This window comes from Rhinichthys klamathensis, unplaced genomic scaffold, assembly GCF_029890125.1.
Source record: "Rhinichthys klamathensis goyatoka isolate OS25496 unplaced genomic scaffold, OSU_Roscu_1.1 h1tg000067l_1, whole genome shotgun sequence".
Classification (NCBI taxonomy): domain Eukaryota; kingdom Metazoa; phylum Chordata; class Actinopteri; order Cypriniformes; family Leuciscidae; genus Rhinichthys; species Rhinichthys klamathensis.
This window is the reverse complement of record NW_026606610.1, coordinates 227,857-245,351: the sequence shown is the minus strand read 5'-3', so window position 1 is coordinate 245,351 and position 17,495 is coordinate 227,857. Positions and strand designations below refer to the sequence as shown.

Sequence of the window (17,495 nt, the reverse complement as noted above, 5' to 3'; positions counted from 1 at the left end):
AATGTTAAAGGTTCTTCATGGGACCATATGCCAATAAAGAACCTTTATTTTTAAGAGTGTATAGACCATTTACACTGGGGTAAGATGTATTCATCAACCCTTCCAGCATGTTCTTTCACACACACACATGAACATATCACACTCACTGTTGAACTTCCTGTGATGGGCCCGGGGCCTCCAGGGCCGGTTGCGAATCCAGTGCAGCTTTCGTGACAGTTCCATGGCTGTGCGCCAGACTGTGCCCACAGGACGTCATTGAACAGCGTCAGTCCAAACTTCTCCTTTTGTCCCCCAACCATGAGATCATATCCAAAGCAAACATTGGACCCTTTAAGGGTCTCCGTCCAGTTCCCAAAGTAGACTATTTCCTCTCTGTCTGGTTGCGTATCTGTCGTCTCAACAAGTCTGTTTGCGTTGCCTGAGATCTATAGTTTATGCATGAGTCAGGGGAACCCAACTCCCTCTGCCGTTCTGACACACAGACGCCACTCAGCTTGTCTTCATCCAGGGAGCACCACCTAGTATCCATGGCTGACATCTGGGCACACATACACACATTTGCACACACACACAGAGCTGAAACATGACTCTAGTCATCTCCTGGACAAAAGACGGGATTGGATACCAGACAGTGAACATGCACTATCTTTGACTGAAAGGTGTATTTCACTAATGTTTTTCATTGTGTGATCTTATGCGTTTCACCAGTGTTGTTATTGTTAACTGAAAACTAAAACTATTTAAAAATAATGGAAATAAATATAAATATAACTTCAACTCGACAAAAGTAAATGAAAAATTATAAATGCTGCTATGGGCAAATAACTGAAATAAATATGTTAAATAAGTTCTCAAATGATTAAATTGAAATAAAAATATATTACACTATACATAAATATATAACAAGAAATAATAACTAAAATTACAACATACTACTACAATATTACTAAAACTTAATTAAACTAAAATGAAAACTGAAAATATAAAATAAAAAAGGCAAAATCATAATAATAATAAATAGCCTACTATAGAAGCATATGAATAATAGGCTACTAAAATAACACTGACAACGAACCTGAGATCATACTTCAGTAAAATAGATCGCTTCAAATAGGCAACTAATTAAAGGCACTCCATTTTTAAATAACTATAAATCAATGAATGCAGTAAGTGAAACATGGTAAACAGAAACATCAATACATCACTCCAAATCCACTCTAATTCAAGTTTATTTCTTCTGATAATCACATGATACTGAAGGAATAAAGTAGTTGTAGTCCTATGACGCCCTCTGGTGGTTTTCTTCAATGCATCACCACCATAGGCTGATGTAGGTGGTTGTCTATTGCTACGCAGTTTCTAATGTGTTCTGGAGGTTTTTAAGTGTGTTGCTTGCTATGCAGTTGCTAGGGTGTTGATTTTATGATATTCTATCTAGACAGTCCATAAATATGGCTCAGTCTCTTTTACATTTACAATGTAAATTATAACTTACGTCTAACCGCTTAGAAAAGTAACCTCACTTCTGTTGAACAAGTCACATGGTTTGAGGTGTCACCCATGTTTATCACGAATTTACTGGAGAAGTTATATGCCAAAAACACGTAACCCTAATTATGAGCAGTAAGAGAGATGCTTGTCCTATAAATAAAAAAACAAGGAGACCGACCAAAGGTTTCTTTTTGTGTTGTTTATTGTCATTTAGTGTCTACAATTCTACACCTGTGCAATAAATAAAAGAAACCAATGAACAGTACTACAAAGTCTCACATGAACATAAAAACAAAATGGAATGTAATGAAAGAACATTGAGAACAGCATAGGTTTATAACATCGACACCCAAAAGGCTATATGTGGAATATTTGATTGTTCTTCACAAAATATTGATCATCTGTTCATATAAATCACAACTGTTTAAGGCACTATTATAACCATACAGTACAATCAACATTTAAATATGTTTTGGTGACTAACAAACAACCCTTTAAAAATCAATGCGAGTTTGTGGGTCAAAATTATATGTAATGAATAACATCAGGGCAGGACATATTCTGGACAGATTAAAATATGACTTTGGTCACTATATCGGACAGAAGGATGAACGGTTACAATATACAAGAGCAATGGCAAGATGTACTGTTATTTAGCAGCTTTAAGACCAAGAGCATCTGAAGGCTTCATAACTGCTGGTAAACCTGTAAATAATTCTTTGGTTTATTATTCTAAAAAGGTCCATCTAATGAGGAATTGATGGACTCGTTTAGAAATCCTTGAAAACGTCACCTCTGACCGGCAGTTTTTAAAGTGGTGTCTGTGCGTGTCAATAAACATACAAAATAAAACTATTTAAAAACATCTGAATTTGAGATTGACCAAAACTGGCGAACACTATACTCAAATGTTGCTGTTTTATACGGCCTTGTACGGTAAACCCAACACATTTCTGCACACAATGACAGTTCTCCCATAAAACAGTGCGTACCACAACATTTATGCAAAAACAGACTGTACCTTCACATTATTTTTGGGGGCAAATAAAATCCATAAAAAATAAAATAAAAAAAAGCCGCCAAAATAAAAGCCAATCACGGAGAGAAAAAAGAAGAAGCATATTCTAAAAACAACATCTACATTTATCTGCTCTGGAGTAAATGACAAAACACTTGATATGAGAGAGGAGGACACCCTTGATATGAGAAAGAAATCTTTATATAAATTAGGCACATTAGGGGAAATTAGGTAAACCTAACTAACATCTTAAGAAGTCATTTTCCCAACCGGAGCTATAAGTATAAAAAGGATATGGCTTTTAAGTCTAGAGTACCAATAAAACAATCCTTCATCTCAGTAAATAAAATTCATTATCAAGCAAATGCATCTTGAATGTCTCTACCGGTTTCGGTTAACAGGCCTAACAAAAGTCGATCATCTAGGGAGCTTCATATCCGTAAAACTGATGTGATGAACAGAGGAAGCTCATAAAAGGAGAAACAATCTAAACGTTTAAGAATAAAAAGGGGGTGAATCTGATTTCAAGAAAACACCAAATTACGGTCACATTGACAACAGTCTTTAACTGAATGGTCCACTGCATTGAACTTAACTCGTACTGCACACAGCGTTTAAACAGTCACAGTGTGTGTATTTGTCTCTGTTCAGTTCAGTTGTTTACCCAGATAAATGTTTCAATTTAATCTCCATCTACATCCATTGCTCCATTCCATGCACGCTCAGACTGGAGGGTGCAGACATGCGATTCTGGCTTGAATTTTGGCTTATTCTCAAAGAAGTCTGGGTAATACAGCTTTATTGGTTTAGTTTCCTTTACAGCCGGTGTTTATTCTTTTTTGTGATCCTCAGGCGGATTGTCCAGGTCCAAACCGGGATCTGCCACGCAGCAATAACACAGCTTCTGTGTTTGCAATGAAAGTGTATCTGAAAAAAGAAAAAGTTCACAGATCATTATGTAAAAATCATCCAGAATATTAAATAAATCTCTGTACAAAACTAATGGTGCGTGAAATAGTCAGAGAAGCCTATGCTTACTTAAAATCCTCTTAACTGGTCTGCATGTCTAAGATCAAAATGGTATTGATTAATTTGCCTGCTCTAAAAATCCTCCTCTTTATTATAAACAAAGCATTTATTTAATCAAGCTACAAAAAGGCTCTTTTGATATTGCGGGATCTGTGAAGTCACACGGGCAATAGTCTCAGCCTCAGACGTCACGCCCACGGAACGTTGGCTAAACGTCTGATGCATATGGTACACTTATCTGGAAACACTTCAGGAATGTCGAAGTCGTCATCTGATTGGTTGAATTGTATCGGATTTCCGGGGGGCGCGAGTGTCGCGTTTATTTTCGGTCCCCCGGGAAACAAAGCGCAGACGTGTGATTGCGGAAGAAAAACTGTTGTGTTTACATGAGTGACAATGAGCATTTATCAAGATCAGCTAAACGTAGGATTCTCAAAAGTATGCGAGGTTCACGGCGTAGACTCTTGAAAGATGTCCAGGAGTTTTGTTTGAGGCACTTAGTGGAGACAAAAAGAGATATTTTAGCCTGTTTGCCGACGGGATTTGGGAAGAGTATTATTTTCCAAGCCTGGCCGACCCTTTGTCAGCATTTATAAGCATTCCCAGCAGATCCAACTTTACTAGTTGTGTGTCCCCTCCTATCTATTACATAGCTGTCAACCCTCCCGTTTTTTCCGGGTTTCTCACGTATTTAAGCTCTTTTCCCGCTGTCTTCCCGTTTTATTATTTTCCCGTAAAATATCCCGTATTTTTACGCTCTGATTGTGTGAGACGTACATGCTCGGGCAGATTCGGCTTGAAGTCGTTCATCGTCGGATACGGCGCCGCGCGCGCTGTTACAAAAAAAGCTGTGCACACAGCCAAGCGAAATGGGGTCTTGCCGGTCTTGCGCACCCAACGCGCATCCAACTCGTGCGGACGCGTCAAGTATAAACAATTATACTCCGTGTCAGCGCGCGCTTTGATCGGTAAAGGAGCACAGACCTCTCCCTAATCATCTCCAGCAGCCCCCGAAGCACCACGTACCGTTTCCCTCGTAAGCTGATATTAGTATTTAAACATTCTCTGATAAAATTTTTTTTAAAAAATGACACACTTTCTCTCATACACACACACACACACACTGTCTCTTTCTCTCTCACTCATTTGTAGTTATAAACTCTTTAGTTTTTTAATGATTAGTGCTTTATTTTTAAAGTTTGTGGTGGGTAAGAATCTTGTAAAAAAAAATCCCTTATTTTGGGGATGGATTCCGGGAAATCTCCCTTATATTCACTGTTCAATGTTGACAGCTAGGATCTATTATGGAAGATCAAGTGAAGTACCTAACTGTGAAGGTAGGCCTATCAGCCGCGTTTGCGGGCAAACATGAAACAACAGACGCTGACATCGCAGCTGGCCGATTCAGTATTGTGTTCGGTTTTCTTCTCCTTCTTTGATTTTCTATGCTGACTGACTTGTTGCACGCCGGTCTGTTGTTGTGGGGACATTTCCACGCCCCGAAACGTGACGCTGAACGAAACGAACTGTAATTGGTTGTTTGACATGTCGGTCAAACGGCCTTATGGGCGGGCCTTGGCCAAAGAAAGCTGCTATGAGTTCCAGACCTTCAGCCGTCAGTCTGAAGGTCTGGCTACGCGAGACTACACGGGCAAAGACATGTGCCTCTAGATCAATGTATACCGCCGGGGATGTGCAATATGGGAGCTGTGATCAATAATGGTTGTAATTTTTTTAAACCTGCCAACTATATACGTACCTATCTAATGTATATTATCATATTATGAGAACATGTTTGTGAGGCGTCTGTTTTTTGTATTTTGTGCTTTGTGCTGTCTTTGTAAAATCTGCGGAAGGGACAGAGTCCAAAACAAATTTCCCTTCGGGGACAATAAAGTATATCTTATCGATAAATAGTTATACATCGTGGCATCAAAGGCCCCGCCCACTGGCATTCAATTGCTTAACGTCTGACATTTGCCTGCATTGTATGTGACCGTCGCGTCACGTCAAAAGCAAATAGAACCCATTATAAATCACAGACGCTGTCTACACTGGATACAGTATACAGATGTGCATTCAGATTCTGACATACTCCACGCTCTTGAGTCTTTTGACTACAGGACAAATGGAAAAGTGAAAGAACATTTGCTTTGACGCGTCCAGTTTAAACCGCTTGTTTGCGTTTCTGTACAGACTTCATCCCAGCGTCAGAAACAAGTTGATGGTTTATTTTTAAAGGCATCCCAGATCAAGTCGGAGGACTATGATTGTTCGGAGCATATTGTTTTGTAAATGAGGCACAATCTAATGGCAAGTTCGCAGAGAAACTTATTGAAAGACAAAGAAGTCAGAACTATACTGGATCTGACAGCAGCTACATTCCAACCCGTAAGTAAATGATTCCATAATGGTTTGTCTGTAAATGACGGTTATATATGGATAGCGTTTTCAAAACACGCAATAGTGAGTGGGCGTTGATACTGTTTCCTATGCAATGACATTAGCCAATAATTACAGAGGCCATTTACTGAAAGCCCTTAAAAAAGGGCACCACTTAAAATTAGATAATTTCAAACAAATATTAACTATATTGTCTAAAGGAAATGTGAGCAATGCTTGCCGGTGGAAATTGTAATACCGTAAGTCTTAGAGACACAGTTACATGATTGCTAAGTTGTTGCTAGATCGTTGTTTACAGGCTCAAGCCAAAGAACCCACAGCAAAGTCTCTATGGCATTCTTATAAGTCTGTATTAAGCACATTAACTGAGGTTTATTACTCAATACAACAGGCTCATGAATGCTGTAATGTAAAGTGTGACCAAAAATGAATCGAAAATGACTGACGTGCCATTTTTCTCTGTAATGCACATGGAAGCCTAAGACCAGCAGGTGGGTGAAAACACTACAGTCATTGTTCACAGTAAAACGATTTGCAGTACATACGGACCATTTTATGGTCAAAACACAAAGCACATACGTCTTATGTCCAAATTCATTATACAACACCACATGTATGCATTTATGCAACAAACCCCCCTAGAAGGCTAACTGAACCTGGTTGTAACATATACATGTATGGTAAAAAATACAAACACTTCTTACTGCCTGCAGCAGAAATCAGAGATGTGCAGGTGCCCAGCTGAACTAATAGAAATGAGAGTAGAATCGAGAGGTTCTTGAGTGTTTGTGTGCTCACTCACCGAGCATGTGTCCCAGAAAGGCGGGTCTGGAGCTGGGCGGGAGGTGCACACATATGTAATACACAGGTGCTCCGGAGAGCGCAACAGTGATTCCCACTAGAGAGTTTACGGTGTCACTGTAGAGCGGTACAACCACCAGAAACACGCTGCACAGACAGTACACTATAGGGAAGAACAGACTCAGCTACATGGAAACAAAAACACACAGTCAATTAAGCACATCATAAACCAGGGCAATAAAGAAATAAACATGTCAACAGTGTAGCAAGTATTAAATATATGACAAGCTATAATCGAAGTATTTTAAGGCATCATAAATGTGCTCCTGATGCAGGGACCGCCCACACCCCGTTAGCTGAACGATGTAGCCATCTGATGCATATGGCACTAAAAACTGGAAACACTTTCGAAGGCAAAAGCCTAAATCTGATTGGCTGACTTCTACAGGTCTTCCGGGAGTATTTCTGCGTTGAGCTTTAACGGCCTGACAGGAAACAAAGCTGTTTTAAAGTTCTGATATTGCAGAAATGGATGTTTTGTTAAATCATTATAAGCCATGAACCGAATCAGCCAGCTACAAGGTGAATCAAAACATTACAAACTTTGATTTGAAGAAAAACACACATTTACACATTGACTTCACTAAACAGCTTAAGATCTACAATCTCATGAGGCATTGTGAATAACTGAAATAAAAATGACAGATTAAGAACTTCATTTAATTGATTCAATGATGTTGAATATACATATACAGTACATGTTGTTTGTTAAGATTATCCATGATTCCATGAAATCTCCACCAATCAGATAATGTAGTTTTTCAACAGGAATTCAACTGATAATTTTTTTTTTTTTAAAGTTGGAATAATGCTGGCTGATGGCTTCAACAAAAGCATATACCACTGATTAACGAACTCGAAGCTCAGAGTAGGTCTGTCTTTAAAGTTTGTTAAAGTTGGCATGAAACGAAAATTGCAATAGTCTCTTTTTCCCTATTGTGATATATTTCCAGTGAAACTGATTCTTAAAAAAAAAAAAAAAAAAAAAAAAAAAAAAAGTAGGGAGGGACTTGATTTTGTCCATCAGATATTGATTGATCTTTGATCATTGTGGTTTGCTTTTGCTGCAATCTCAATCATGATCTCATGAGTGACAGGTTGTCCTGCCCTCACGCCAAAAAACACATCAGAGAAAAGATGTTGTTGCAAGTGGAAGGGGAAGTTATTTTGATTAAAGATTATGAGGGCATATAAATCTTTAATAATACTTCACTTCCGTAACCTGAGTATTGCACTCTATTGAAATCAATTGAGTTAAGGCTCTCCCTTACATGTGGAGCACTTTTTGAGTACATGGTGTTACTGCAGATGTAGACAGGTCAGAACCAGTAACTTATAATGGTTAGGATTGGTTAGGACTATAGGTAGAGGGAAGCTAGGTAGCTCACTAGGTTTTGGAACAGAGCTGTTGACTTACCTTAACAGGTCGGGGCAGGTCAGGTGCTTTAATACGCAGGTAGATCTGACTGCCTATGGAAAGGCCGATGAACAGCCAGTAATTAAAACTGAAGTAATTAATAAGCTGGAACACGTCTTTCACACAGAGGAATATGAGTGACATGCCACCCTGTAGGGGGAGGGAGAAAAGCAGGTTAAATAAAAAAATAAAAAGCATCCTGTTTTGTTGTAGAATGCAGATATTCTGGATTTTTTAAATAGTACAGGCATGTCTGAGCCTGACAGCTCACATTAAACAGCAGGGCTGGAATTGGCGTGTAGCGCTTGACATGAATCATGCAGAGGACATTGGGTAAATGACCCTCACGTGAGCCAACAAAGAATAACCTAGAAGAAAAAAAGAATTTGGCAAAGAAACTGAATTCCTGGCACTAGGCATCGACTCAAACGACAAAAGACTATTAGAACAAAACTTTTACCTGGAGGCAGCAATGATAGAGGAGTTTAAGCCTCCATAACAGGAGATGGCCACAGATATAGGGATGAGCCAGCTAGCATATCCCAGCACATAGTCAGCAAACGTCTGTATTAGATATAAAAGCAAAAGTGTTCATTAATAATAATTTAATAAATGTAATAAAGTAGTAATAAATGGCTGACATTCTATACTAGTGTCTAAATAAATAAGACTATCAATAAAACAAAATTAGCAGATATAAATCCAAGAGAATTAAGGCATCGCAACATTATAATGTAAAGAATGAAAAATGGATATTCATTTTGAGATTTGCTAAAGAAGATTACTACATTTAACAGTTCCATTAAATTATTAGTGTTTTTAAAGATTAACTTGGAGCGGTAGATGACAGAGGTGATCTAAATGTAAAAATAGAGGAAATGAGCATGAACAATTTCAAATACAATATCCATAACTTAAATGCTATAGATTTTTGTACAGATATTGTACATCCCTAAAAAATAACAGGTTTCTGGTCACTGATATTCCCGCCTAGGGCAACACAATTTGGCAAAACGTCCGATTAAATTACTAAAATTAATATTAAAAATAATAATATTATTATTATTATTGTTTTGTATTATGGTTACCAAATACAAGTATTAAATAAAATAAGAATTACTATTGTAACATTTCACTATAAAAATACAAATGTAATAATTATATTGGTATAATAATATATTTTTATTTAATAATAATATTATTTTATTTTATTATAATAATTTTGTTTTTATTTAATTTACAGTACAACTGTGAAACTGCAATACTATAATCTTCAAGGTGCAATAGGTGATCTGGGAAATGCTAACTTTAGCCTGCTAGCATTGAAAGCATATGATCCCACCCTCCCTGCCAATCGGTGTCCAAAGCCACACCTCTTCCAAAACACATGAACGTGCAGACCAAACGTTATTGGATTGCACCATGTGTCATTCACCGGTGAGAAAACTTTAAATTGCAGTGAGGGGAGAAACAGAAGCGCTTACTTGCATACATATGTATGTGATTGTGAAATGACTTCAGTTCAGAAGTTTACCTATTGACATAAAGGAAAGAATGCAATGTATTTCAGCTTTATTCATATGCGATTTTGCCACTTGTTGTCGGTTCAGAAGGAATGTTAGTTATTTGCCTGCCGTTCTCGCTGCACAGCATACGTGAACACGCTAATGACGCATGATGTCTGCGTGAACAGGCTGCGCAGTGGTATGCAAACACACGTTGACTGACAGGGAACATGGTATAATTTCATTCGGACAAACATGTTATGGTCCTACGCCTTCCACAGATGATATATATTAATAAAAATACATTTAGACCGCTTAACATAGTGATTGCTATCAGGATATGAGGAGACTTTCAACCAGAATAACAAAAAATATTTCTGTAGAGAATCACCTATTGCACCTTTAATTTTAATTTTCAATTGTTAAACCATCATGCTTTTATTTTGCCTCTCTGAAAACACCGGATTGTGAGCTGCTCACATGTAGCAGAGCATCTGTGGCTGTGGACTAATGTCATCGAGAATCTCCAGAGAGAGGACTCTGCCTCAAGCTGCTCTCCTTAACTAGATCAGTGTAACAGGAGATGAAAACATGATCAAATCTGGAGCAAATAAACTAAACAGACGCTGTCAATTAACTTGCATGTGACATCCAGGATCATGTGGGTTAAAAAACGAGTTTTGCTGCAGTAGCTTGAGATATTAAGATGTGATAACAGACCAAGTAGCTTTTTTTTAAATATATATCATGTTCAGCTCCAAGAAAGTTTTACTCACCACAGCCACAGCTTCACTCTGTAGCAATGTATTCATGTCCAGCACTGCATAATAGGCGATATTAGTCAGGATGTAGATTACTGTGACAATGGGCATGGAGATCGCTATTGACAATGGCAGGTTTCTGTAGCAGAGAAAATGAGACTGGGTTTTCATACATATTTGAACTTCCTACTTGATTTGCAACAAAACTGCTGGACATTCATTCAAGCTGAAGTGTGTAGTTTCTGTGCCATTAGGGATGGCAAAAATAATGACAAATTCAAATAGGTTTTCCAAACACACATCCATCTGTCTTTTGGTCAGTAAAACAGAAAATCTTGCCCCAAACTCATGCCATTGGTTGAGCCAATTTTGCTGTATATATGAGAAATTATAATTGAGTCTAACTCACAATGAGTGGAACATATGATTGTAGGAGATTATCTTTATATTAAGTGAAATGTCATGAATATTCATACCTCTCTGGGTTTTTAATCTCCTCTGTGATGAAGTTCAGGGTGTCCCAGCCAGAGTAAGAGTACAGAGCGGCGTACAGAGCCAGAGCCATGTTTCCTGGATCCAGTTTAGAGTTCTCAAAGGAATCCCTAAAGTTATTTGTTTTTCCTGTGGCAGAGCAATGCAAATATAGTCAAATATCCCAAACAAACTGTAATGACTCACAAAAATACACATATGTGGTCTCATGCTCACCAAGGCTGCATTTAAAAATTTGATGATAATTTTTCCTGTGATGCCAAAGCTGAATTTTCAGAAGCCTTCAGTCACATGATCCTTCAGAAATCATTATAATATTTGGTTCTCAAGAAACATTTCTTATTGTTATCGATGTTGAAAACAGTTGTGCTGCTTAATAAACTGAGATACATTTTTTCACGATTCTTTGATGAAAAGAAAACTCAAAAGGACAGCATGTTTTTGAAACACAAATCTTATTTAACTTTATAAATGTATTTACTGTCAAGTTTGATCAATTTAATGCGTGATTGATTTCTTCCCCCCCCCCAAAAACAAAAAAACAACGGACCCCAAACTTTTGAACAGTGTATATAGTAAGCTACATGGGTGTCAGTATGATCACACCTTGGGCCAGCACAACCATTCCAGCGATGATAATGACTATGAGAGCCAGAACTTTAGCCACAGTAGAGATGACCTGAAGAATGGCCCCCCACTTCACCTTCATGGAGTTCACAATGGTTAGAAGACCTGCAGAGGAAAGAGAGATGGGCATGTCTATATAGATGTCTAACAATTTAAACAGTAAAATTGCTGGTTGCAACTGTTTTTGAACTGCCCTTTGCGACAGCTATCTCTCAGTGTCACTTTTGATCATTTGGGTATCAGTTAATGTTTAGCAATTACTGTATTACCTTATTGATCAAGATGAATGTCAAATTTCCAATGTGTCAAAAGTTCCCATTTAAAGAGATAGTTCACCCAAAAATAAAAACTAACCGTTTAAGTATTTTGGTTCACTGACAGGTTTGTCCAGGGCTATAAAATTAAGCTGTGTGTGAGCTTATTCAGGACAGAGTAAACTATCGGCCCCAGCGGTTTAACTTATTGGTAATTCAAGTTCGTCCGTTCATTAGATACTCCAGTAAACACTAGGAACTTCTGGTATCTAATTTCACCAACAAAGTCCTACAGTAATTCACTCATTGACAACCGTCTCTGGCTCTGAAATGTTATTGCTACAGAAGCCGCTGTGATACCCAGGAGATTAATTGAAGCATTTGTGTACCTGTTTGCTGATGAAATTGTACAGATCAAGCCCAAATAAAGTTCTATTTGTTACAAAAATAGAAGATAAACCCTGTAGAATAGAATTACACTTATGTAAGCCTGTAGCTTTGTGGTTTAGGCCGGCTGTTTGTCAAGTACTTCAGTGAGTGGACTTTGCTGCAGTAAGTAGCAAAACATGCCACAGGTGACAAATACCCAAGAATTCACTTGAACTCAAACACACTGCACATGGTCTCAATCTGGGATCACCAATGAATTCTTAAAGGTTTCATGGAAATCTTGGCAGGGTTACGGACTCCGGACCAAAGGGAAAGTATTTGTGTGGCATGAATAAGATGCCAACCAACACTGACACGAATGGAGAGAGCAGCCTGGCAGCCGCAGTGGAATTAACAGCTGAACTAACAGAAAACATGCTTCAAGATTTGCAGAGACATTACTCAATCCATTTAGACAAAATGGAGAGACAAAGTACAAGTTTATGCAAAAAAGAATGAGCATATACTTTAGCCAAATGAAAATAATGACATCATTTATTCACCCTCATGTTGATGCAATGGAGACTCACCTGTTGTAATTTGAACTAGTTAATACTAAAATCACACAATTCAACAGTCCACAAAAGTAAATTTGCATTTTCTGATAAAGGAAAAAAGAGGATCCCTGAGTTACTCACTGGAAGTGACATTCACATTGTTTTCGTTGCAATTTCTTTTTTCAATTCACATTTTTTCGTGCAATGTTTTAGTAAGAAGGAAAAAATCAAAAGGACAAAAAGAAAGAAAAAATAATATTAATTTTTTAATTAATATTAATTACCATAAAATATTAAAGGGGTTGAAAGAACAAACTCTCCTAGCATACTACTAGTATTTATTAATATTTTAAACTAGCTTTTCTTTTTATATTTTCAGTTTTCCTTTTAATTTTAGTAACTTTGTTATGAGCTTTTGTCATTTATATTCGATTTTGTTTATAAAAAAATATATTTCAAATCAGCTTTAATTTACTTTTATTTGCATTTTAGTTTTAGTACTTAAACATTTTATTTCAGTTAGTCGACATGGCATTATCCATTATTTCAGTTTTAGTTTTAATTAAGAATATCAACACAGATTCAGAGATGTTGTGTATATTATGAAGTCAGTATATTCCAATATATGTATTCTATATTTTGCATGGAAATAAATAAAGGAACTGTAAGGCAAGCATACAAACTAAAAGAATTACCTATATAAAAGTATGCAGATCATTACTACGCTCTGCTACAAAACTTTATTTTTGACATGTTGACAGGAAGCACTCTTTTCAGAGTAATCTCACACACACTGAGCTGTGTGAACAGTAAACATTAGTGAATTTCAGGGAAAGCCTTTATTGTGCCACTATGTACACTGTTTAAAGTGCTGTTACATTTGTCTTTATCAAAGCAATCTCTCCGTGCATGCATGAGCAGAGGAGCACTTACCTATAATGAGAGCTGCAATGAGCCGTACTGCATCATTTGGAGCCGAGCAGGTGGGGAAGAATGGTTTCACTAAGTAATTAGCAAAAGTAAGAGCAATGACCGCCTGGCAGGCCGGTTCCACGATCATCAGCGAGGTCCACAGACGGATGAAGGCCAGGAAGCCCCCAAAGGTCTCCAGGATGTAGGCATAACTGGCTCCTGACTTGCGAATGGTGGTGCCCAGCTCGGCGTAGCACAGGGCACCAAAAACAGAGAAGATTCCTCCAATAACCCAAATCACCAGTGATAGACCGTAAGATCCTGTTTTCTCAAGAACACCAACAGGGGAAATGAAGATGCCCGAGCCAATCATGTTCCCCACGATGAGGCAAACGCCATGCAGTAACGAGATCTCTTGCTTCAGACGCATGGAGCTGGTGGAGCTGGAATCCCCCATGATGAACTCAATTCAGAAGGGAAGACTAAACTCAAGAGGCAAGGGTACTACAAAAATAAGGAATGTGATGTTGGACCACACAAGGGTCTGATCACCTCAAGCCTGGAGTATCAGCCGAGTCTCATCGCACTTTTCTTTCTGCATCAAATCTAGAAGGTGGTAAATGAGATCAAACTCAGTTAATAGCCAAATACAACTACTGTGGTACACTTGTTGACAACACAAAACATTTTCGACTCATTCAACACTTAAAAAAAAAAATACTAGCTCAATGTCAACAACACCAATTTTAACACACCCTCTTGGAGAACAAGTGCTTTAATTGAGCCGCAGTAGTTTCGCCCACACCTGCTGCCCAAGACGTCATGGACCGACCGCAGTGGTATCAGTAGGGAACCAGAGAGAAAAGCGAGAAAGAAAAGTGAGAGAGAAAACCAGGCAATGCTTGGGTGGGTGCGGCCATCGACAACAACGTGCAGAGCTAACTGTTTTTAAGAGATAAATCAACTAGAGATAATGTCTTTCATTTTACACTAAAACTACATGGCAATATAATCATTTGAAAAGTACGTTATGCATCAAATACGAAAGAATTCAACTTGTAAAAGTCAGATATTAATCCGATTTAATTTAGAATTTTATTCACATTGAAACATTGATCAGCAGATATAAACAGAAGCTCAACAGAACCTCCTTCACGTAAGAAAAAACCTCATTGTTTCTCACACATCAAGCGAACATGCTTAAGCTTCTGTTTATCATAACTGATGTGTGAGTTTGAAGAATGTTTATGTGAATGAAATCCTAAATTCAATGTTCATCATATAAATCGATCATGTCTCTTCATAAAATGTGCACTAAACCGCTCAATTCAATTCATATGGATTAGTTTTATGATCTCTTTGTGGACTTTTTAAAGCGTCAAAGTGGAGGGACAGAAAGTTCTCAATTTCATCAAATAAATTTAATAAATTTGTGTTCCGAAGATGAACATGTTTTATGGGTTTTTGAACGACATGAGGGTGAGTAACTTATGACAATTTTCACTTTTGGGTGAACTATCCCTTTAAATGACCATTTACTAGACGGGCTGCTCACTGCAGAGCCATGGGTGGAGAGTGTAGTCCAGCTCCCCCTCTCTGGATGTATTTTGGGCATAATGGGTGAAGCTAGAAGATCTAACCACACTCTTACCCAACCCAAAACTATCCCTTTCAACCATTAGATCCACAGAGGTGGAGCTGGACTAGGACAAACTCAACCCATGACAGGAGGAACTGGATGTCATTTGGCTCTGCAATGAGCGAGCACCACTTGATTTATTATGCAGCATACTAAATGACAAAAAGGAACAAAATGTGCATGCCACAGCTGTTCGGAATGTATACAGGAGTATTACAACAGCTTTGAAGCATGTACACCTCCTTTTCTAGACTATGAAACTTAATCAAAAAGTGATTAAGAACAAGAAAGTGATGTCAACATGATCTTACATAGGCTACTTGCGCTTAAATACATCCGGTTGGTTGTAAAAACAAAACAATTTCCTACCTCATTTATTTAAGCTTCCGCGGAATCAGCGCGCTGCAACATTCTGACGTGCCTGGGTTTAAATGGTCGACTCGCGCCAACAAAAACGGCTTCCTTCACTTTATAACAGCATAAAAAACGGACAGCATTACACAACAATCTTTATCTTCTATCGTTTTATGAACGCTTCAACCTATATGGTTGGTCAAACACGTCTCTTTATCAATCCTTCATCTAACTTACATTGTTCCTTTCCAGGACACGTTAGAGGAAGTCAACAAACCGTTGTTCAGGTTTAGTCTTAAAACTTTTTGATTACCAATCTCACGATTTGCCGTCAAACTCCATCATTTCAATGTTACTTGACCGCTGAGGTAATAATACGTTTTCCCCGCATAGGATAAACGACAAAGAAAACACCTCTGACTCCCATCCACATCTTGGCTAACACTAGTACACTACTAACAGCTGGTGCGGATGGAGTTGGAGTGTGAAATATAAAGTTTAACTGAGCTACTCATCAGACCTCACCTGTTCTCACTGAAGAAAGCGTGGACCATGTGCGTGGATGTCTGAGCGGACGTGTCGTGGTGGAGCTGTGAGAGAGGAGGAGGAGGAGGATGAGGAGGAGACTCATGACATCGGTAGTCTTTTGGTAACAGCCTACTACTTTACACTAAAACATTAGGCCCTTCTTCTCCGTCTCCTCCTTCCCTGCACTGTTGACTGCTTTATCCTCCTGGGGGACCCTGGAATAGACTTTTATCCTCCGCAGTACATTATATTGTAGCAAATTTCTCTGACATCTTACATGTCACACTCAGTCTGGATGTCCTGTAAAGAACACATTCAGGGTTTTTCAGAGATAAATGTTTGGAGGTTTCATCATACAAAAAAAAAACTTCTCCTTGGTCTTTAACGATGACTGAGATTAGCTTAATGGTCAAATTTAGAAGGCTACTCTTGTGGAAATATAATAATATTTTAAAATTATCATTTAAATCTGACTAATTTTCTAATCGTTTGTCAACATCTCAGGAAAATGTTATGGGGTTTCTTATCCAAATAAGGCTTTCTGATACAAAACAGGGCATTGATTTCATACATGTCCTGTGAGGACAGCAGGACTTAATGTTTATCAGGCATTTTGGGAGACAAAACAAGTGAAGGAAAGAAATTATATATCAATATTCCTATGAAATAGCCTATTAGATGTTATTATGAAAAAGTTGCCAATTACTCTCATTATTACACTTTTTTTCATTATTTGTTGAAAGAACACATTAATATTCATATTAGATACAGTCTATACATTGTGTTGAATGGGATTACCAATTTATGGCCATTTTACCCACATATTAATGCATAAAGTAAAATGGTATATAAATTCGTTCCGTTATATCTTTCATAGCATATAGTTTGATAACATTGGTTTTGCCTATACATGTCTTTTCATGCCATTTTCTTTTTTAAACAACTGAGATGTCCACATAGCATAACTAATAAAATATATATTTTTTATTTAGGCTCTTTTATATGAAAAAATACTAAATTTAAAAAACTTTATCTTTGTCTCAGGAGGAGTGTTTGTGTTAGATAAAGCAAGGGTTATTGCACATTTTACTGTGTTTTTCGGGTGTGTTATTTGAACAATAAAAGTATGAGATCTTATCTCACTACACAATCTCTAAGTTGAAATAGCTTTGATAGTTGCAAATGTTGTAATTTAGCTGTCATAAATGAATTAATAATCAGGCTATATAAATTATTATTCAGCTTTAGCAGTAATAAAGCACAGCCATGTGCAATATA

At 37.7% G+C, this 17,495-nt stretch overlaps 2 protein-coding genes across 3 annotated transcripts in view; both read right to left on the bottom strand.

The window, feature by feature from the left end:
- Positions 1-330, bottom strand: part of ripor2 (RHO family interacting cell polarization regulator 2) — an 87,832-nt gene extending 87,502 nt beyond the window's left edge. Inside the window, exon 1 of the mRNA XM_056250064.1 lies at positions 147-330. Coding sequence (XP_056106039.1) covers positions 147-222 — 76 coding nt within the window. The 5' untranslated portion in view covers positions 223-330. The remainder of the gene's footprint in view (positions 1-146) is intronic.
- Positions 331-3,090: 2,760 nt separating this feature from the next.
- On the bottom strand, positions 3,091-16,297 carry si:dkeyp-120h9.1 (Y+L amino acid transporter 2-like). 2 transcript variants are annotated; one of them, XM_056250068.1, is made up of 10 exons: positions 16,215-16,297; positions 13,718-14,302; positions 11,584-11,709; positions 10,962-11,106; positions 10,501-10,624; positions 8,680-8,783; positions 8,491-8,587; positions 8,220-8,369; positions 6,744-6,927; positions 3,091-3,436 (listed from the first exon to the last, which is right to left on the bottom strand). In XM_056250068.1, the coding sequence occupies exons 2-10, from the start codon at positions 14,151-14,153 to the stop codon at positions 3,339-3,341; spliced, it is 1,464 nt and encodes a 487-aa protein (XP_056106043.1). In that variant the 5' UTR covers positions 14,154-14,302; positions 16,215-16,297; the 3' UTR covers positions 3,091-3,338. The 2 variants fall into 2 exon arrangements, with proteins under 2 accessions (XP_056106043.1, XP_056106041.1); XM_056250066.1 differs by lacking the exon at positions 16,215-16,297 and adding an exon at positions 14,502-14,570.
- Between the last annotated feature and the right edge of the window lie 1,198 nt (positions 16,298-17,495).

Excerpts from the sequence above, each read along its gene's own strand:
- si:dkeyp-120h9.1 (XM_056250068.1), bottom strand. The coding sequence starts at position 14,153 with ATGGGGGATTCCAGCTCCACCAGCTCCATGCGTCTGAAGCAAGAGATC. Across the intron at positions 11,107-11,583 it reads AATGGTTGTGCTGGCCCAAG|GAAAAACAAATAACTTTAGG; the intron begins GTGTGATCATAC and ends GCTCTGCCACAG. Across the intron at positions 8,784-10,500 it reads AGAGTGAAGCTGTGGCTGTG|ACGTTTGCTGACTATGTGCT; the intron begins GTGAGTAAAACT and ends TATCTAATACAG.